Genomic DNA, 22,933 nt, shown 5'->3' on the forward strand with positions numbered 1-22,933 from the left:
CAGCGTCGTGCTAATTTACTTTTTATTAGAGGTCACCATTGCCGTTGCTGTCTGTAAATTTGTAAGAGTTGCGAAATGAATTGCCGATTTTTACCTGAAAAATAAACGCATTTTGGTCCCTGGAAGTAACAAGATATTGACGCGTGTATTCCCATACTCGGGGCATTTAACAAAGTTCGCCCTGGAAAAGCACCTTTTCCCGCCGACTTGTGAACGCCCAGTGTTGTGACACTTTTACTCAAAATAGGCCTATAGGGAAATATCACCCTTTAACATGCTAGAGGGCCTACCTCAGTTTTCATATTTAAAATATCAATTGTTAATACATTTATAATAACGTGAGAGTACCATAACCATCTAGAGGTTTTACATTTTCAAAATCGCCTCAACTCGGCCCCAACCACGGTGGGGCTAAGTTGGTGTGGACTCTCTACAGTTCACAAAATCCTTGATCCGCCCCTGCCCGAAGACTGTGAGAGAGCCTTACCGTGCCAGAGGCAAGGGAACACACCATATTTTATTTCCTTCTGTGGCTTCCCGTCTCCTTTCGATCTCATAAATTTTATGTTTGACGCCCTCAAAGGAACACTTAATTAAGTTATGTCAGAAAATTAGGAACAAATAAATATAAATGTGTAAAGATGCCGATGCTTAGCCTGGCTAGTGTATTCTCTCTATTTGTTTATATGCAATATTGTAATAAATTTTTCAAAAAAGGTTTATAAAAAGGGTTATTATAATTCATACAATAATTTCTGAAATTTCAAGACTTGGATTGTCTAAATTCTACCACACCGTTCGTTTGTAAAGTGAATCAAGCAAACGTATCACGGGGGGTGGGGGAGCTCAGCTTAGCTTACGTATGCCTACGATGACATCGTATCACAAAACGTGGTTTGTAGTCGAATCTCACAGAATATTCACAAATAAAATAAAAGGACCTTCTTTTATGATGCTTTTTTTCTAAAACATTAGTTCATCGAGGGGCCTATAAGCACTGTATACTCAGGATATCATGGGAATCAAGTAAACAAGTACAATATTTGAATAATAAAGGTATCATCCGAGATCCGATTCTCATAGTAGGGGACAAAAGGACCTTCTTTTATGATGCTTTTTTTCTAAAACATTAGTTCATCGAGGGGCCTATAAGCACTGTATACTCAGGATATCATGGGAATCAAGTAAACAAGTACAATATTTGAATAATAAAGGTATCATCCGAGATCCGATTCTCATAGTAGGGGAAAACCCACATGCACACTGGAAAACCAATCACCTCAAAGGTTGGTACCATATTCATATACAGATCATTGTCAAGCACGATCATGCCACACTTTGGTCACTATAAATGAAACCAAAGAGGAGTAACTAAATTTCACTTAGATATACCTGATTTATAACTCGCATTAATGGTACAGTCCATTGCCTAGGCGGATGCACTGCTTTGTTTGATACCCATTTTAACTATGAATGTGTGACTGATCAGCGGAGAAAGGGAAAAAACATGTCTGCCCCCGTGAATATTGACGACTGGCAGTCCAAGTACGAAGAAACCGATACATTTACAATAGTCAAATTGTATGGTGACCATGCGCAAATATATGATAAGGTAATTATTCTACTTGTATGATTATTATTTTAAAAGAAAACGTCGTAATCTCACTGTGAATGAATGGAAAGTGTCCTTGACCCGACTGCTCCATTTTAAGCTCTGTCCATATACCACAAGTTTGACAAAACAAGTATGATGTGCCCAAATATGGTAATGACGTGCACAATGACATATGCTCAAATATAATATGATAGTGATATTTTTTATTTATTTTCAATCTTTCTACATAAGTATAACATCTAGGCCTCTATATAAATTCGATAAATCACGCGTTAATTCTAGAATGTTTAGGCCCTACTCGATGGTATATAAAGTTGGATAGAATCTCGGTACTGATGTTAACCCTGTTTACTAATTAAATTTAGTTAGATAATTAGTTATTGGACAATTAAAACGAATTTAGGTTCAACGATTTTCCCCAAATACGGGTGTTTTCCGATCGTGGTATACACTGTCTAATGGATGTCCTATTGAAAAATACCTGCACACAATAATACGAGGATATGCTTCGCATTTTCAAATCTCCTCCTGCGATAATTGTTTTTAATAGCTGAAAATCAGTGGAACAGCTCGAGTACAGTATCATACAGGCCGATTTTCTTAAAATACTGATTTGCGATGAATGAAACATTCCGATTCTCAGACTCCCAGTAAGGGCCTGTTCAGACATACGGAGTTATGCTTTCGTACTGTACGCGGCGTACAAGTCCATAGGTCTGAACCAGGAAAAGATTAGTGGAAGCCACCTCGTACGACACTGATATTTCGTACGCTACGAAAGCTCAAGGTATGAGTTTAGTGGACGTCGCTTACAATACGAAAGTCACGCATCGATGAATATGACCTAGGTTAGATATCTAGCCAATCAAATTACAATATTCGCCACATCACATCGTGACATGTGCTCCTCATCGTATAGCCAAGCTGATCCATTTGTTGTGATCGGTGAACGTGCGAAAAAATCATACCTTTTGTTGTTACACTATACAGTATTATTATTAATATTATTATATTAATTAATTTAAAATGTCATCGAAGCGTGCGCATTGGCGAGAAACCGAAGTAAAATACCTTATTTCATTGTGGGGAAGCCCTGAGTTCAGAGATCGGTTGGAAGTGAAAAACTGGCGTAAAAGCACCGACAACAAGATGTCTGTGTTCAACGAGATGGTGGACACGTTAGCAGATGGGCCATCCTCATAAAGAAGGATTTAATATCCAAACGAAATTGAAGGGGTCGTCATATAAAGCGGCGAAAGACCGAGTAAATAAATCTGGAGCCGGTGCAAGTACGGGATCTGAACATTTTTCTGCCATAAATGATATTTTAGGTCATAGACCAAATATAAACCCAAACCCCAAAACGATCGGCTGGTTGGTATGCCTGACAACCAATCGATAATGCCGAGCCCAAGTGTTCGGTCTAGGCCTGTAACTCCTACCCCAACCACTACTACTTTTAATAACAACGAAGGTAGGTCAAAACGTGCGTTAGAGTTTGGTTAATCGCCAGCGAGTGACATCATATCCGTTTATAACGCAACTTCGTTGCAATGAATCTGAACACTTTGCTCTTACGACGCTCATTAAAATATGACCTTGGCTGTGATACGAAAGCATAACTCCGTAGGTCTGAACATACCCTTAGTCAATTTATGAGCCCTTGGTTTAACTAAGTAGGTACATTTATGGGCCCTTGGAGAATAAACTTACAACTGAGATGTACTTTGACAATATTGTAAATACGTATTAACCATTTTTAGTCGACATTTGAATCAAAATTTTCTTACTGTGAATGTAGTTACTGTTAGATATATAAACACATATACAAAGAACATTTATTACTCTGTGGGTAGGCTCTACTGCTGGATATATAAACAAATAATATACAAATAAAAACTTTACTACAGAGAGTTGCTTCTCAACGTTTGTATTAATAATTATAAAAAATATAAACGTCGTAGTGGTGTATCGTTACATGTACTTTACTATTTCAATCGACTACAACAGGGACAGTTTTAAAAAAGTATTAAAATGTAAATGATATGTTTTACTGTGTTTAGTGGTATATTTTTTATAGGCCTAAACTATAAACATTTAAAAAGTGCTCTTCCCATCCTCTTCCTCTATTTCTCAACTCTAATGTTATATACAAACACAAATTGTGGGTTTGCTTAAATGAGTTCAAATAAAAAATTTGGACTCATTTTTAAGACAAGTTTCTCTTTCGGAAGTAGTAGACCTAATTCCCAGGGTGCTAATTTTAGTTGAATACATTAATCATCGTGTCTATTTATTTGTTTCTGAAAACGACAATGTATTTATAGTCCTGCTGTACGTACATTTAAAATCGCAAGTTTTTTAACGCCGAAATGTCTGGGTATTCGAGAACCATCTGTGTACCAACTTAGATTATACTTTAATTATAACAATACAATATAGAAAATACATAGAAAAATGTGTAATTTATTTATGCCATCATCTTGTTTTTTTTTTGTATTATGGGCACATCACATTTTTTATCACATAAAATGTTTATAGTGATAGAGTTTTGATGTAAAGTTTTCAGGAATTAAAAAAATAGCCTAATCTAAACCAATCTAAATCTTAAACCATCAGCACAAGTTACAATCGAGTAGACCACCTAAATAGGTCCATGCTTGGAATGAAAATAATGTTCCGATCTGAATTCAATTAAATACAGCATCGTCTGATCACCGGATTATGGTCTATTAAAAAAACACTAAAATATTGATAGGATCATCTACTGCAGTAAACAACGTAAACATTTATTTTCTTTCTTTCATCATCTTTCATAAACAATTACAAAATATAATGTAAGTATACAATTTGTACGTTTCTCTTAATGTTGTTTAAGGTTAATATGGGAGATCATATGGACATTGTCAATGCATTGACGATAGATAGTGTTTTAAAGTACATTCCTGATAAACAAACTCGTGCGCTGGACTTTGCAGCATGCACTGGTCTTTTTGGAGAACAGGTGAGTATGAGTACAATATGCCTAAAGCGTGGTTCCCACTAGCGACGCAGCACAAGGACGTAACGCAACGCAAGCGAATTGACCAATCACAAGCGATGGCTTATTCGCTTGTGATTGCTAACTGTCTATAACGTCGCTTGTCATTGGTTAAAACGCTTGGGTTGCGTTTACGTCCTTGCGTTACGTTCTAGTGGGAACCAAGCTTTACTATTCATGAAACGCGCAGAGGCGCAATGCAAGTGAGTTAATAGGACACAAAGCAATTATGTAAGCGTACGCAAGCGATTTGACCAATGACAAGCAACAGTTCGAATATATTTCCATTGCTTTTGGAATTGCTTACGTAATTCAAATTATTATCAACCTAATGTTCTTCTAACTGACGATTTAGATATAACATTATTTCTTTATGAACTTTCCTAAACAAATGTTTTCTATTTCATTTGTCTTTAACATAAACAAACCTAAGTTGATTCTCTGCGTCTTTGATTGTTAGCTTCATAAATATGGTTACACAAACGTTGATGCATTTGATGGAAGTGCAGAGTGCATAGAAGAATGTAAAAAGAAAAATATCTACACTAACTTCTTAGTCGAATTTGTAAGCGATAAGCAGCTTCATATACCAGATGGTAAGTATTTAAAAAAAAACGACAAAAACAAAAAAAAATAAAAATCTACGCGGGACGATTTCTGAGCCGAACTAATGCAGTGATTCGCTGTTGTTTAACAGGTGTATTTAAATTTCTTATAGATTCGTACGATGCTGTTGTTTGTGTCGGTGGATTTTCTAAAAATCACTTGCCTATCTCAACATTTTCAGAATGGGTTCGAATTTTAAAGCCAGGTAAGCCCGTGTTGTTATGTAATCTCTTCTTCCTCGGTTACATTTGCCGAAAAAGAAGAAGAGATTACCTTCTCAAATGTACTTAATAACCCAACCCTCTAAATAATCTCTCTCAACTATTAAAAAAAACACGCTATTGATAGATCTCGAACCCAGGGTAAACCAGTACCGTTTTGATTGTACGATTAATCGGGAAACCACCTCACGACGGTAAACCCTTTACCACTCGACCAAACATTTTGGTTGGGATAGTCACGTCAATTGACTATTTAAATGAGGCAAATGTGACCGAGGAAGAATAACTTACCGTGTTGTTACAGTCAACTTTTAATTTGGCCTTTGTGCGCATGCGGGCCTTAACTTAGTCATGAATAATATTGTATTGTATGTAATGAAATTGTATAAAGTTCATATTGGGTTTTTTTTTCAGGTGGTTACTCCATCAATTCATTCCGTCTGAAATGGTTGACAGTCGAACCAATGTACAACGAAGGGAAGATGCTTGCTGAATTAGAAAGATTAGAAAAAGAAGGAAAATGGAAGTGTATAAGTAGAGAGGAGGATAACGAGAAAGAAGAGGATAAACGTTTTGTAAAATATATTCACCAAGTTGTTTAAAATAAAGCAGGGCTCAATTTAGCTTTAGTGATCTTGTAATTCATTTCCGTTATATGGGTGTATCAATAAGCCAATAGGGTTGGTGAACATCAATCCAAAATACGCAGAATTTTGGATAATTTATAGCGCCCTCAAGTTGACGTATTTTGGTAAGACTCACGTATTTTGGATTTGTATAGCGCCCTCTAGTTGACGTATCACCAACCCGAATCCAATAAACATCAATCATCACTAAATATCTCTTCTAATATCTCAATATTCATCCCAAATGGGATACTGTATAGTATATTTATAATATGCAGTATTGTGTAGGATGTTAAGCTCTGTCTACATTATCAAACTAGTTTGACAAAATAAAAGTGTGATGTGCCCAAATAATGGTGATAATATATGCCTAATAAATATGGTAGTGATATGACATCATTATGTCCATATAATCATGGGCACATCACATTTGTTGTCACATAAAGTTTGATATTGTAGACAGAGATTTAGTTAAGTTAATTTCGGAGTTAGGTGCTATGGTATGCGCCTTTTCCGTTCAGCAGACATGAAATTGCAGGATGAATTTTCACCGGACATGACCGTTACACGAGAATCCGTTGAATTCCGATGGTACATTGTTATAATGAATCGGCATGTATAGAAGGCAGACGATGTGAGGTCAAAGAGAGGCCGCTAATTTTATGAATATATCGCATTCCATGCATTATTACTTTTTTGTTCTGAATCTACTGAATTAAATCTTTCTATCATAGTAATACATATATTGTATGTTTCTGTTGAACAAAAGTTTCACCCGCCTGACCTTTTTTGGAATAGTTTGCTTTGCTTAGATTTAATAATTGGTTTAGATTAAATTTAGATAAAGCGAAAATTTATTTTTAAACACAATCTTATTTTATGGCACAGCGTTAGGTGAATACTAGTTTAAAAGACTGAAAATCTCACAGTTTACCACTGAATATAATACCTACACAAGAAGAAACACTGATGAACACGTTCGTTTCGTTACTATTTTCATGGTATTGTTCCAAATACAATTCAACCATTCTTATCAGAATACCACAACCAGTTGTTGTACAGTTACGGATTTCTGCTGCTTTTAGTACGTGCTGGATTGTTTACCTCTGTCGCTGTGTAATATTGTTTTAATATTATAGATTTTAAACATGGCTTTTCCAGAAGCCTTATTTAGCTTGCGAAAAGAGTTCAGCGTTGTCAATAAGAAGAAAATTTGCAAGGTATACGACAATCATGCAACAGATTTTGATGAGGTAAGATAATTTGGCGAATCCGCCACGAAATCCGCCAACAACAACGGATTCCATAATTGGTATGGGACGCTATGTGTCATAATCTTAATGACGTTTCTCCTTGTTGTTTTCTTTCACATAAGTACGGTAAATACTTTTAAATAAAAAAGCACTCTATTGCAATTTTTATAGCTGTTGTTTTCTTGTTAATTACAAATTAAAAACATTTGGCAGTATAGGCATATATGATATTTCATTATGGTTGATATGATATTAATTGTTTGTGTTCGATAGATAGTTGGTACATTTTCAAGTAATGGCCAAAACATGACGATAAATGCGTTGAATGAATTGGTCCCAATAAAGTGTTCGCGGATTTTGGACTTTGCAGCTTGTACTGGTCTTCTTGGTATGAAAGTGAGTAGGCCCTAGCCTAGAACATTCTGTTATAACACATGACCACTCAAAATAATTACGTATTTATTGCGCTTTGTTATTGTCCCTGTGCTTAAAATTCAAAGAAATTGATATCAGATACTAGTCATCCATTATAATGATAGTGTAGGCTATACGAAACATATTTCGTAACGGAAATTCCACTAAAATTCCGTGTTAAAACTTCTACCCACTAAAACTTAGCCTACACTTATTAACAATTATCTGGTTTGGGGGGATTTTTTTAGGTTTTTTTTGCAGGCGCATAGAAGCGGCTTTACAAATATTGACGCATTTGACGGAAGTCAGAACTGTATAGAAGAATGCAAAAGGAGGGACATCTATACAAACTTTATAGTGGAATTTGTTACTGATGCTCCACTTAGTATTGTCTCAGGTATTACATTGGGTTTTTGGAATTATCGTTCTTTTCTTTTGATTCAATCATATTTGAGTTGATCTGAGTATGTTCCGAATGTATAGCTAAAATTAGTGTCCTCCCACTCTTGATATTGTCTGTTTATGTTTATCAATCTGTTTATGGTAAATAATTATTTTACTAATGAATGGAAATCACCCATGGTAATTTCATCGGTAACGTTCCATTTATTTATGTTAGGACAGGACAGGACATCTGGTTATTACTATATAACTATTTTCTTTTTTTTTTCTCGTTAACGTAGACACATATGATGGCATTATTTGTTCTGGTGGATTTTCTCTCAATCACTTACCAATCTCGGTACTTTCAGAATGGACTCGAATCGTTAAACCTCGTAAAATTACATTTTTATACTTATAAATATAATACAATCTTCATAACATTAGAGAAGATCTTCTTCTTCTTCCTTTCTTTCTTTCTTTCTTTCTTTCTTTCGTTCTTTCTTTATGTTTTTCTTTATTTCCATTCACGTAATCATAAACATACATAAATAATCATAGCACAAAACAAAATAATGGAAAGGGGACTCTCTGACGCATAGCTTATACAAGTAGCAACCCCTGTTACAAAAGAATAGATATATAAATTGAAATATGAAATGAAAAAGGCAAAATGGCATATTCATAATTTAACTGCAAATTTCACTGATTTTACAGAGTATTAAGATATTAAATGTGTCCTTGTTTTTATTATATCAGGAGGTTACGTAATCAACACATTTCCAAAGAAGTGGAAGGATATAGAACCAATGTACAACGATGAGAAGTTTGATAATGAGTTACAGCGATTAGAAAAAGAAGGGAAATGGACGTTTGTTCGTAAAGAACTCTCTGATCCTGAAAATTATGAAAAATGTTATATAATGTATATACATCAAATACTGCAATCGATAAAATTGAAATGATTTCATTTATATTTTATATACAGTAATACATAATGTTTCTATTTTGATATTAAATTTTTGTATTAAAATAATGGTAAAGCCCAGCTGTGTAAATACATTACAGTATTGCTGTAGTAATTGTAATAATTATAATTATTATATTATAATTATATTATTAGATTTATTACCGTACATAAAGTACAGTAGGGTTAAAAAGGGGCCTACCTTGTATTACCCGGTCTTTATATTAAAGTTTAAGTCGTAATATTACAACCCAGTTGAACACATCTTAAATGTATTTTGTTTTTTAAATAAATGATTATTTTTCTTAATAATATAAATAGATGCATGTTTGTGTTATTGATCGCATGGAACTTAATAATACATATAAACCTTGGCCAAAAATAGACAATAAAGAAGTGGTAGAATTGTTAAATACATTCTAAATATGAGGGCCTAACCTAGTTTTACCTATTATTGAAGATTTATAATCAGAGGTTACCAGTTGGCCGTAACCAACTATTTATTTGTCTTTTTTTTTTACACACGGGTCACAGAGCAAGGAGGATTTGCCTTTTGTTAAAATATCACAATACTTTCTTTTGACTGTTACTTTACTCTATGCTAATATTCTAGATTGCTACCATTATTAGAGCAGATAACTGACTTTACCAAGGCCGCTCTGAAATAATAACAAAAGACTATAAAAACAGAGGCCATGTGTAATAGCTTGAACCAAAAACGAAGGCAACGAAGGTAGAAATAGATACATCCATGATTCAACAATACAACAATTCCTATTTTTCCAAATACAATACAACCATTATTATCAGAATAATTACAACCAATCATTGTACAGTTACGGACTATAAAAGCCAATAACCGTACTGTTGTGTGGCTGTTGCTGTGTAATATTGTTTTAATATATAGATTTAAACATGGCTTTTCCAGAAGGCTTATCTAGCTTGCAAAAAGAGTTCAGCGTTGTCAATAAGAAGAAAATTTGCAAGGTATACGACAATCATGCAACAGATTTTGATGAGGTAAGATAATTTGGTGAATCCGCCACGAAATCCGACAACAACTGATTCCATAATATTGGTATGGGTCGCTATATGTGTTATAATCTCAATGACATTTCTCCTTGTTCTCTTTCACATACGTACTTTAAATACATTTAAATCAAAAAGCACTCTATTGCGATTGTTGTTTTCTTGTTAATTACAAATTACATAAAAGAACATTTGGCAGTATATGCCTATATGATATTTCATTATGATTGATATTAATTGTTTGTCTTCGATAGATTGTTGGTACATTTACAGGTAAAGGCCAAAACATGACGATAAATGCGTTGAATGAATTGGTCCCAATAAAGAGTTCGCGGATTTTGGACTTTGCCGCTTGTACTGGTCTTCTTGGAGTGAAAGTAAGTAGCCTAGAACATTCTGTTATAACACATGACCAATCAAAATAATTACGTATTTATTGTGCTTTGTTATAATAATAATTTATAGTGTAGGCCTACGCAACATTGATCGTAACGCAAATTCCAATAAAATTCGTATTAAAACTTCTACCCACTAAACCTTAGCATAAACTTATTAACAATTATCTTGGTTTTTTTTTTGCAGACGCATAGAAGCGGCTATACAAATATTGACGCATTTGACGGAAGTCAGAACTGTATAGAAGAATGCAAAAGGAGAGACATCTATACAAACTTTATAGTGGAATTTGTTACCGATGCTCCACTTAGTATTGCCTCAGGTATTGCATTGGGTTTTTTAATATAATTATCTTTCTTTTTCTTTAATACTGATTCAATAATTTTATAGTTGATCTGAGTATGCTCAGAATGTAGAACTAAATGTAGTCTCCTCCCACCCTTGATATGGTTTGTTTACGTCATCTTCAATTTATCCGTTCAGAGGTGAAGTATTGTTAAGTGCCAAAATGTTTATTTTTACCAACATTAAACCATCACTTTCTAGAACCTGGACTATGAAACGTCACAAAAGAAACATGAATATTCATTAGTCATATATCCATAAAGTGTGACGTAAAAATTGAGCTAACTACAATTTTCTAACATGCAAACGCTTTCTGTCGAGCCGTCTGTGTAGTTGAACAAAAAATCGCTTCCCGGATGATATTTGGTTATAGATATTTTCTTTTTTTATCTCTGTCATTGACGTAGACACATATGATGGTATTATTTGTTCTGGTGGATTTGCTCTCAATCACTTACCGATCTCGGTACTTTCAGAATGGACTCGAATCGTTAAGCCTGGTAAAATTACATTGTTATACTTATATAATACTCTTCATAACATTAGAAAAGATCTTCATACTTGAACTGCAAATGTTCACTGATTTTACAAGAGTGTATTAAGATATGTAATGTGTGCTTATTTTATTATATCAGGTGGTTACGTAATCAGCGCATTTCGAAACAAGTGGAAGGATATAGAACCAATGTACAACGAAGGGAAGTTTGATAATGAGTTACAGCGATTAGAAAAAGAAGGGAAATGGACGTTTGTTCGTAAAGAACTGTCTGATCCTGAAAATTATGAAAAATGTTATATAATTTATATACATCAAATACTGTAATCGATAAAATTGAAATGATTTCATTTACAAGTTATATAGGCCCTATGAAATGATTTCATTTACAAGTTATATAGGCCCTATGAAATGATTTCATTTACAAGTTATATAGGCCCTAATGTAATACATACTTTTTCTATTTTGTTATTTAATTTTTGTATTAAGAGAATGGTAAGGACCAGCGTCATAAATACATTACAATATTGTAAATTGTATTTATTATTAGATTTATTACCGTACATAAATACAGTAGGGCTAAGCGTGGGCCTACCACGTATTACCCGGTCTTATTACCCGGTATATTAAAGTGTAACACTTTTTAATTACAGCTCGGCCAATTCAAACACATCGTAAATGTATTTTTTTTAATAAATGTTTATTTTTCTCATTAATATGAATAGATGCATGTTTGTGTGATTGACTTAATAATACAGGCCTATAAACTTAAGCGTTTGAAAATTGTAAAAAATAGAATTGAATGTCCGCACCGCGATGGCAGAGCTGGTCAATACATTAAGAAAAGGAGGGCCTAACCTAGTTTTTCTTATTTATTAAAGATTTATAAACAGAGGTTACCAGTTTGCCATAACAAAAACTATTTCTTATGATGTAGGCCTACTATATCAAGAGTAGGTCTACATGTAGGCCTACAAACAGGATTCAATTAGGGGGATTACCAAGACATTTGACCTTGACGACCTACTAACGCAAATCTTCGTTCTTTCGAAAATAATACAAATACATAGGCCTTATTTACAATTCGGCTATTATTAATAAAAAAAAATAACAATAACTAAGAAATATAAATTATATGTCAAGTGAGTAATAAGCACAAGTAAATTATCTTTTAAACAATGTTTTATAAACGATTAGTACAAGTTTGAATAATGTGCGATCCCTAGTCTATGTAATAAAGCCGGACACTGAAGGATAGACACGCAACGATTAGGTGAAAATAGGAAGATATAGTAGGCCTAATAGTTAAGGCCAATACCAGCTTCCAGGTAGCGTGTTTTTTTTTTCTGCATTCTTATACAGCGCCCTCTATAATGTTCCCTATTATGTCATAATTAATCATGAATTATTCATGATTTCTGCCCACGTTCGTCCTGGAAAAAAAAATTACGCTTCCAGGTAGTACTTGTTAAATATAACGCATGTGCAATTGATATTTTTTTCTGCTTCAGTGCACAATTGCCCGCCGGGGGTTCATAGTAATTGTCCACTCAGGAAATATTATTATCCAACTGTTGGTTTAGACGACTTGTTATTGCATAATAGTAGAAATATTGTTTAAGAAACAGAAACAATGTCTTTTCCCGAAGGCTTAATTAGTTGGCAGAAAGAGTATAAAGATATTAACAGAGATACATTGTGTGATCTATACGACAATCATGCACATGTATTTGATAAGGTAAGCTTGTTTGTATTTTGTGTCTGTATGGCCTATCGTTTTGAGTGTGACGGCGGTCGATTGAGTCGTGGCCGGTGTAAGTTGGTATTCTAAGCATGGAGGTATACCTCCATGTTCTAAGGAATTATAATTACCCTAATGGGAGTTGGTAAATGTCCAGCGGTCTAGTTTTTACAGGGTTAAGGTGATGTGACAGTCGAATAAATGACAGCTTGGCGCGCCATACAACCATTTTCAACAGCTGGTGTTACACTATTCAATGCTGAAAATTGTCCGTTGGACACTTTTAAACACCGGACACATTTCAATCTTACACCGGCTGCATAACATAGATTTCCATTAACATTCGGGTGTTTAAGTATAGTATAGTAAGCCTCGTCCACAACTATGCCCTTGAAATTATGGCAAACATAATTATCATCTGCCGTATGTGAATATAGAATGGATTGGCGAATAAGATTATTATTATTATAAGGATTAAAACATTTTACTCCAATAAGAATATTCTGAGCAATTAATTATTAAAGTTTCGTTTTCTCTTGTCTTTTTTTTCTGCTTTTGTAGCCTAACTGTCTTTTTAGTCGCATGCAACCCGACGCTACAGTTCACTATGTCGGTCGGTTGGTCGGTCGGTCGGTAAACACTAACTTGAGCACGCTACTGCAGCCATGTATATTATCTTGTTTTTCTTTGAGTTATCGTCATTTTTCATTTTTTCATTTTCCTTTTTGTCCCTTTATTTTTACTCGCGCGAAATTGATTGGTTTGGCTATTGCTTTACTGTTAAATTCCTTGAATTAAATTGTTTTTATTTCTCCTTTTATTACTTCAGTTATTATGCTAGAATCTTTTAGTGAAGTGAAATCATGAAATAAATGTTTAAAAACTGACTTTTCTTAAAGATGATGGGTTCGTTTCAAGATGAAGGCCATAAAATGACCGTAATCACAATGAATGAACTGATTCCAAACAAGGCTTCTCGTTTACTAGACTTTACAGCCTGTACCGGTCTTCTTGGAGTACAGGTGGGTATAGAAAGAAAAACGGTTTTCTATACAGTTTAAATAATATAAAATGTGTAGGCCGCTCTTTTCTATTTCAATAGTGCACTGCTGATCGTTTCTATGGGCCAATCTCGCCACATTCCCCTATCTCTCAGACTTTCTGGCTCTCAATTTTCTCTTTCATACCCTAAGTTTTTTATATTCGCAGATGCAAAAGGCCGGCTATACGAATATCGACGCTTTTGACGGTAGCCAAAAGTGTATAGAAGAGTGCAAAAGCCGAAAGGTTTATACAAATTTCATGGTAGAATTTGTTGGTGAAGGTCCGCTGAACATCGCCAATGGTAGGCTACTTGTTGAATTACTATCAATTATCAAACTATCTTTTGATTCCTCATGTTTAGCCCATTACAAACCACTTTGTCGTGAACGTGTTTTCAATTATCAATATTGGTGATTATTAGGGGTCAATTATGAACTGATAAAGGTCAATATTCCAAACTGAAAAAGCAACTGTGCCCCATTTCTTACTAAGTTCTGCTCAGCTCTATAACTGAACAAAACATCAAAGAATTAAAACAAACATAAAATTGTGAGATTGGAAAGGGTTGTTATTTCATTAGGCGTACTTTAATTTAAAGATAATATAAGGTTTATAAACAGGCTTAAACGTTTTATATACAAATAGAAATGAGACACACACAGTTAAGAGTTGGTTCTAAACAATTTTATTTAATAACTCATATTATAAATGTTCAATACACTCACCTACATATGAACGAAATACAGTAGTACATTTTAATATTGGTGGTGGGACCGCAATAGCCACATTGGCAAGGGGACGTGTCTTCTCGGATGAGGACTGTAAACTTTAAGTTAAACGTGAACGTGTGCATCTTTTTGAGACAAGCTGCAGATTGTGTGTTTGTTTACACACAGTCACTGCCGTGGACAGAGAAGGCAAATTACTACAATTTGCAACTGGTATGGCGGGACACTTACGGCAGAAGCATGTTGAAAAACGTAATCCACGGAGCGCGCCAAGAGCAATGATCGTTGGAATGACGCTATACAAATGAAAATTATAAATTATTTTTCTATCTTGTGGTTCTAACGTAGATACCTATGATGCTGTTGTTTGTAATGGGGGATTTGCTCGTCATCATTTACCACTTTCGGTTCTTAGGGAATGGATTCGAATCGTCAAACCAGGTAGGCCAACTTTAAAGTTTGTTTTACTGGGTTACCAAAAGGATTCATTACTACACACAATTATAGACGGTCTTTTATAAAAAAAAATGTAGTCATTTCTGTACTTTTGGTTTCTGAACCTGCGATGTTATTACAATTTAACGAGGATTTCCCTGCTTGATGAAGTCATATGTTAGGCCTAGCCTGCTGTTGGTTAGTTGCAAACATCAACGGCCGGCTACACATTTTAAGCGTTATATATCTCGTTTCTACAGTCCCCGGATTGACATCATCAAGCGTTCTATCGACTTTGCGAATAAATATCATAATTTTAATTTCAGGTGGTTATATAATCAACACCTTTCGAAACATGTGGCTCACTGATGAACCGATGTACAACGAGGGAAAGTTTGAGAAGGAAGTAGAAAGTTTAGAGAAAGAGGGCAAATGGAAGTTTATTAGTAAACAACTTACTGATCCAGAACTTTATGATAAATGCTTTATAAAATATGTACATGAGGTGGTGTAATATTGATTTAAAATATTGAATAGAGTTATAGGAGGCCTATGTATAATTAATCCAGATTGTTCAATTAGTATATAAACTTTACGGGACTGAAGTATAGTACAACTCGTTCAATCAACATTGTTTTTACAAAAGTTCATGGTATTACACAATAATCCAAAACCATAAATACGTAAAGAGAAAGAAAAAAAATTAAAATTGATAAGAAAAATTACAAGAGAATTCCTTTCACCTGACACCTCTATTTAGGGAACACCATACCGGTACTTCCCGTGTAAACTGAAACCTCCATCAAAGTACTGTCTCTTTTATAAGGATTCTACTGTAGTACATAATAAATGTTTTTTGTTCATTTTATCTTAAAATAATAGTAATAAATAAAGTATAGTGCCCTCAAGTTGAGTATTTTTGCACGATTTTCGTATTTTGGCAAAGCATTATAGCGCCTTCAATTTGACGTATTTTTACAACATTCTTGCTTATTTTGCCAACCCCTCTCCAATAAATGGAATAACGTGTAAGAAATTACATCTGAGTAAATGTCGTTTCATCGTGGATATTAGGCCTACAGTTAAAGCTAACACCGATCATGTTTGCAAAACATTTTTTATATACAACTAGATTTTAAATCGTTGTTTCCATGAATATAACACAATTAACTTCACCTTTACTGTTTTGATTGGTCAATTTTGTCTTGCTGCAATTCTACTAAACGGTAAGAAGTCTATTCTATGAGTATTACAGGTGATGTGATCAGAAGAATGGTAAAAATAAAACTGAATCGTCTTTAAGATTTGTGTTCCGATTGCGTCTTATTTAAACAAATCGAATCAATTAGTCACGTACTGTAAGTCTGGTGCCTCGGAATTCCTGCTTTTCACACGGTATTGCAGTCACAGTATATAACATTCAGTAGTTAAGATAAAGCTAGAGATTTAGTCTGATTGGGGTAGATTTACTATCTACAATATGCCAATCCATTTCTTCGGACCGCATATATATACTTATTATATTATTGTACTATCTGAAAAAAGACACGAAGGCTGTGATAACCACCTGTAGAAGTTTGTAGCAATGTTTGAGGGTCCAGATGATACAGACGTATTCCTATGTTCCCTTGCTATAGCCTAGAGCGTCTAATCGTTCTAAATCCCAACCACCTTGAGAGGATACAAATGCTTTTCCCTGCTTTTAGTATTCTCAGATCTTGGCTTATCCACTCAACTTTTGCGTATATTTTTATTAGTGCTTGCCCATGCTGGAATGGACAGAACCCATTTTTTGTAATTCCTTTTCTTATGAGCTCAACACCAGTCTTAACACTTAACAATACTTGTTCTACTGAATTAAATCTGATATTATCCTGCCAAAAACGTGTCACTTCTCGCCACATGAGCCTTCCTGAACCCTTTAGTAAACATCTGGATCGGTTTAAAGTAAATTGAGCATTGATTTCAGGTAAACATGCACATTTGGCATAACCAGACCAGAGTATGACCAGAAGCAAACTGGTGATGTAATCCCTAGTTTCTTGTTCGTTGAGGAAGTGTAATGCTTACTATATCCATGTACTAACCAAAGTAGATCTGTCTGGAATGTCATTTCTTGACTTAAATCATTAAGACATTGACTCGTCCTTATGTTTTCTGTCAAGTCGGTGGTTTGATTATAAATGGTCTCAACATTTCAAAAGTCAAAGTAAAACTGTTTTAATCCCTCACTGTGGGAAACTAGATGCTTGCAATTTAAGATACATTATATTAAAATACAATAAAAGATAAAAAAATACAAAAAGTAATTAAATATGTTCAACGTTTAAAATTAGAATTGAGAAGTGTTGTGCCTGATGGTAGAGATGAGCAGGAGTAACAACTGATGAGAGCAGCCTTGCTGAAAGGTGATGTATCGGTAATGAAATCTTTATTTGTTTATATTGTTAACATTTTTAAAGTTTTTATTAATTGAATAAATGTGAAATGAAATGAAATCTTCAGAAACACCACCAAACATCTTATCAAGTGAATTAAAGTAGACAGATGATCCTCACCAATCATCACACTCTCTAATGTGTCCATATTATTGCAAGGAGTTTCCAACGGCCATTGTTATACGTCTACGGAAGTTCTTGTTACACACCGTTGCCTAGGAACCATTCACATACACCTCCAAGCGTCCTTCAGCAGCATTCTGACCATCAGCCAATCTTACATCTCCTTCTGAACTTTTAACGTCAGTATCTTCATCATCATGTGCTTCTGAAGTAATGTCTGGACTTTCATCTTCTGTAGTAGCTTCTTCTTCAGCTTCAGTTGCCTCGGTAGTATTAACATCTAATGACGAAATAGATAATAAATCTATATAAAATAAATTGTAAGACAAGTCTAAAAATAGCACAAGTAAATTGTTGAAAAGGATATAATTATTTTTTAAACAATGTTTTATAAACGATTAGTACAAGCAGCACCCACACACCACCAAGTTTGAAGACTGTGCGATCCTTAGTCTCTGTAATAAAGCCGGACACAGACGGACAGACAGGCAGAGATTAGGTGAAAATATTAATATTTATAGTTCAGGCCTATATCAGGTTCCATGTAATTGTCATATAACGCATGTGCAATTCATATTTTTTCTGCTTCAGTGCACAATTGGGGGTTTATAGTAATTTTCAACTTAGGAAATATTAATATCCAACTGTTGGTTTAGAGGATTTGTTATTGCATAATAGTAGAAATATTGTTTAAGAAACAGAAACAATGTCTTTTCCCGAAGGCTTAATTAGTTTCCAGAAGGAGTATGAATATACTAACAGAGATACAGTGTGCAATCTATACAACAATCATGCACATGTATTTGATAAGGTAAGCTTGTTTTTTGTATTTTGTGTCTTCGGTGTGGCCTATACGTTTTTGAGTGTGACGGCGGTCAATTGAGTCGTGGCCGGCTGCATTACATAGATTTCCCTTAACGATGTGGTTGTTTAAGTATAGACAACAAGCAAATTGATCATGCTCGCCTCCTCTCGCTTATGCCTCCACAACTGAAATTATGGCAAACATCATATACTGTATTTGAATATAGAATGGACTGGCGAATAAGAAATATTATATTGAATAACAAATTTTACTCTAATAAAACTTAGAATATTCTGAGCAAGAATTCAAGTTTCGTTTTCTCTTGTCTTTATTTTCTGCTTTTGTAACTTTTGTGTATTTTCTTCCTTTGAGTTATCGTCGTAACAAGCGACGTTTTTTCCCTTTTCTCTTTACTCTCGAAATTGATTGGTTTTGGTATTGTTTTACTGTTAAATTCCTTGAATTAAATTGTAGGGCTATGTATTTCTTTTTAATTTCTATTACTTCAGTTATTATGCTAGAATCTTTTAGTGGAGTGAAATCATGAAATAAATGTTGTAAAACTGACTTTTCTTCACAGATGATTGGTTCATTTCAAGATGAAGGCCATAAAATGACGTTAATCACAATGAATGAACTGATCCCAAACAAGGCTTCTCGTTTACTAGACTTCACATCTTGTACCGGTCTTCTTGGAGTACAGGTGGGTATAGAAAGAACAAGGCCATATACATGGCTGCAGTCGCGTGCTCAAGTTAGTGTTTACCGACCAACCGACCAACCCACCGACCGACCCACCGACCGACCGACCAACCAAACGATCGACATAGTTAGCTGTAGAGTCGGGTTGCACGCGATTAAAAACGGTTTGCTATAAAGTTTAAATATAAAATGTGTAGGCCGCTCTTTTCTATTTCAATAGTGCACTGATAATCCTTTCTATGGGCCAATCTCACCACATTCCCCTATCTCTCAGACTTTCTGGCTCTCAATTTTCTAAGTTTTGTATATTCGCAGATGCATAAGGCTGGCTATACGAATATCGACGCTTTTGACGGTAGCCAAAAGTGTATAGAAGAGTGCAAAAGCCGAAATGTTTATACAAATTTCATGGTAGAATTTGTTGGTGAAGGTCCGCTGAATATCGCCAATGGTAGGCTACTTGTTGAATTACTTTCAATTATTAAACTATCTTTTGATTCCTCATGTTTAGCAGATTACAAACCACTTTGTCGTGAAAGTGTTTACCAATTATCAATATTTATGATTATCGTGGGTCAATTATGAACTGATAAAGGTCAATATTTCAAACTGACCAAGAAACAGTGACCCATTTCTTACTAAGTTCTGCTCAGCTCTATAACTGAACAAAACATCAAAGAATTCAAACCAACATAAAATGGTGCGATTGGAAAGGGTTGTTATTTCATTAGGCGTACTTTAATTTAAAGATAATATAAGGTTTATAAACAGGCTTAAACGTTTTATATACAAAATAGAAATGAGACACACAAGAGTTAGTTCTAAGTTCTAAACTCATAATATAAATGTTCAATACACTCACCTGCACATAAACGAAATACAGTAGTACATTTTAATATTGGTGGTGGGACCGTAATAGCCACATAGTGGCAAGGGGACGTGTCTTCTGAGACACACAGATTGTGTGTCAGGTTACACACAGTCACTGCCGTGGACAGAGGGGGGCAGATTACTACCAACTGATATAGCGGGACGCTTACGGGGTTAAGCGTGTTTCCCACTAGAACGTAACGCAAGGACGTAAACGCAACGCAAGCGTTTTAACCAATGACAGGCGAAGTTATAGACAGTTAGCAATCACAAGCGAATAAGCCATCGCTTGTGATTGGTCATTTCACTTGCGTTGCGTTACGTCCTTGTGTTGCGTCGCTAGTGGGAACCACGCTTAAAGCATGTAGTTGAAAAAAAACGTAATCCACAGAGCGCCAAAACAATGATACAAATGAAAATTGTTAATTATTTTTTTATCCGGTGGTTCTAACGTAGATACCTATGATGCTGTTGTTTGTAATGGGGGATTTGTTCGTCATCATTTACCACTTTCGGTTCTTAGGGAATGGATTCGAATCGTCAAACCAGGTAGGCCAACTTTAAAGTTTGTATCACTGCGTTACCAAAAGGATTCATTACTGCACACAATTATAGACGGTCCTTTTATAAAATAATAATCTATATATAAATTTACGTAAGGGCAAAATTCGATAAATCGCGCCTTACTTCTAGAATTTTTACTCGATGGTATAGAAAGTTGGTTCGTACTTTCGGTACTGATTTTAACCACCTGATGTAACCCTGTTTACTAATTAAATTAAGTTAGATATTTAGTTATTGACGATTAAAACGAATTTAGGTTCAACGATTTGCCCCAAATAGGGGTGTTTTCCGATCGTTGTATACACTGTCTAATGGATGTCCATCTTGAAAAAAAACCGCCACAAAAATGCGAGGAGGCTTCGCATTTTCCTATCTCCTCCTACGATGATTGTTTTTAATAGCTGAAAACTGTTTGAACAGCTAGAGTACAGCATCATAATGTTGAAGACAGGCCGATTTTCTTAAAAAAATACTATTTTGATAGATTTAATATACGATTATACAAATGTATTGATTTGCGATGAATGGAACATCCCAATCTCTCAGTCTGCCAGAGTTTGGTTTAACACAAGTAGGTAGATTTATGAGCCCTTGGTTTAACACATACGGTAGGTAAATATATGGGCCCTTTGAGAATAAACTTGCAATACTTTGACAATACTTTAAATACCTAATAACTATTTTTGGTTCTCATTTGAATCGAACATTTCTTACTGTGAATGTTCGTACTGTTAGATGTAGTTTAAAAATATATACAAATAAACTTTATTACTGAGATTGTGGATAGGCTCTACTGTTAGATATATAAACACATTATTATATACAAATAAACTTTATACTGACAGTTCCTTCTCAACGTTTGTATTATATTGTTGTTATAATTAATAATTACCAATAATATAAACGTCGTAGTGGTGTATCGTGACATGTACTTTAATATTTCAATCGATTATGACAGTGACAGTTTTAACAAAGTATTAAATTGCAAATGTTTTACTGTATTTAGAGGTATATATTACTTATAATAGGCCTATAAAACATGAACAATATTTCGTTACAGAGTGGATAAAGAATATATTTAAAAATTGTTCCTCTTTGTACCTATCCGCTTTCCCATCCCTCAACCCTAATGTTACATACAAAACACAAATTGGGTTTCTTTAAATGAGTCCAAATCAAAAATTTGGACTCATTTTGTGATAAGTTTCTCCTTCGGAAGTAATTCCCAGGGTGCTAATTTTAGTTGACTACATAAATCATCGTGTCTATTTATTTGTTTCTGTAAACGACAATGTATTGTAGTCCTGCGGTACGTACATTTGAAATCGCCAGTTTTGTTACGCTGAAATTAATGTGTATTCGAGAACCATCTGTGGGCACGACCTAGATGGTACGCGAGCGAAGCGAGCGTACCATTTAGTAATAATAATTTCTGTACTTTTGGTGTCTGAACCGGCGATCTTATTACAATTCAACGAGGATTTGTTCCTGCTTGATGACGTCATATGTTATGCCTAGCCTACTTTTTGTTGGTTGCAAATATCGACGGCTGGCTACACCTTTTAAGAATGATATAATTATCTCGTGTCCACAGTCCCCGGATTGACATCGAGCGTTCGATCGACTTTGCGAATAAATATCATAATTTGAATTTCAGGTGGTTATATAATCAACACCTTTCGAAACATGTGGCTGACTGATGAAACGATGTACAACGAGGGAAAGTTTGAGAAGGAAATAGAAAGTTTAGAGAGAGAGGGCAAATGGAAGTTTATTAGTAAACAACTTACTGATCCAGAACTTTATGATAAATGCTTTATAAAATATGTACATGAGGTGGTGTAACATTGATTTAAAATATTGAATAGAGTTATAGGAGGCCTATGTATAATTAATCCAGATTGTTCAATTAGTATATAAACTTGATTTATTCACGAGACTGAAGTATAGTACAACTCGTTCAATCAACATTGTTTTTACAAAAGTTCATGGTATTACACAATAATCCTAAACCATATAAATACGAAAAGAGAAAGAAAAAAAATTAAAATTGAGAAGAAAAATTACAAGAGAATCCCTTTCACCTGACACCTC

At 34.5% G+C, this 22,933-nt stretch overlaps 4 protein-coding genes and 1 long non-coding RNA gene across 6 annotated transcripts; all 5 read left to right on the forward strand.

Moving 5' to 3' along the window:
• Positions 1–1,397: 1,397 nt before the first annotated feature.
• Positions 1,398–6,815, forward strand: LOC140059013 (methyltransferase-like protein 27). 2 transcript variants are annotated; one of them, XM_072104824.1, is made up of 5 exons: positions 1,398–1,614; positions 4,499–4,619; positions 5,116–5,251; positions 5,374–5,466; positions 5,897–6,815. In XM_072104824.1, exons 1-5 carry the CDS (start codon positions 1,508–1,510, stop codon positions 6,082–6,084), a joined length of 645 nt encoding a protein of 214 aa, XP_071960925.1. In that variant the 5' UTR covers positions 1,398–1,507; the 3' UTR covers positions 6,085–6,815. The 2 variants fall into 2 exon arrangements, with proteins under 2 accessions (XP_071960925.1, XP_071960924.1); XM_072104823.1 differs by having other exon boundaries at positions 1,400–1,612; positions 4,494–4,619.
• Positions 6,816–7,207: 392 nt separating this feature from the next.
• On the forward strand, positions 7,208–9,791 carry LOC140058293 (uncharacterized). Its single transcript, XM_072103857.1, has 6 exons — positions 7,208–7,361; positions 7,635–7,757; positions 8,037–8,172; positions 8,459–8,551; positions 8,916–9,081; positions 9,737–9,791. The coding sequence occupies exons 1-6, from the start codon at positions 7,257–7,259 to the stop codon at positions 9,789–9,791; spliced, it is 678 nt and encodes a 225-aa protein (XP_071959958.1). The 5' UTR covers positions 7,208–7,256.
• A 194-nt stretch (positions 9,792–9,985) lies between these two features.
• LOC140059210 (demethylmenaquinone methyltransferase-like) lies at positions 9,986–12,105 on the forward strand. Its single transcript, XM_072105075.1, has 5 exons — positions 9,986–10,143; positions 10,407–10,529; positions 10,735–10,870; positions 11,301–11,393; positions 11,529–12,105. Exons 1-5 carry the CDS (start codon positions 10,039–10,041, stop codon positions 11,714–11,716), a joined length of 645 nt encoding a protein of 214 aa, XP_071961176.1. The 5' UTR covers positions 9,986–10,038; the 3' UTR covers positions 11,717–12,105.
• An 828-nt stretch (positions 12,106–12,933) lies between these two features.
• On the forward strand, positions 12,934–16,639 carry LOC140058981 (methyltransferase-like protein 27). The gene is made up of 5 exons (XM_072104774.1): positions 12,934–13,127; positions 14,030–14,152; positions 14,340–14,475; positions 15,251–15,343; positions 15,664–16,639. The coding sequence occupies exons 1-5, from the start codon at positions 13,023–13,025 to the stop codon at positions 15,849–15,851; spliced, it is 645 nt and encodes a 214-aa protein (XP_071960875.1). The 5' UTR covers positions 12,934–13,022; the 3' UTR covers positions 15,852–16,639.
• A 3,093-nt stretch (positions 16,640–19,732) lies between these two features.
• Positions 19,733–22,829, forward strand: LOC140059023 (uncharacterized). Its single transcript, XR_011847096.1, has 3 exons — positions 19,733–19,856; positions 20,732–20,824; positions 22,497–22,829. It is a non-coding gene; the product is annotated as an uncharacterized lncRNA (long non-coding RNA).
• The last annotated feature ends 104 nt before the right edge of the window (positions 22,830–22,933 follow it).

The sequence above is a fragment of the Antedon mediterranea genome, chromosome 9 (assembly GCF_964355755.1).
Source record: "Antedon mediterranea chromosome 9, ecAntMedi1.1, whole genome shotgun sequence".
NCBI lineage: Eukaryota > Metazoa > Echinodermata > Crinoidea > Comatulida > Antedonidae > Antedon > Antedon mediterranea.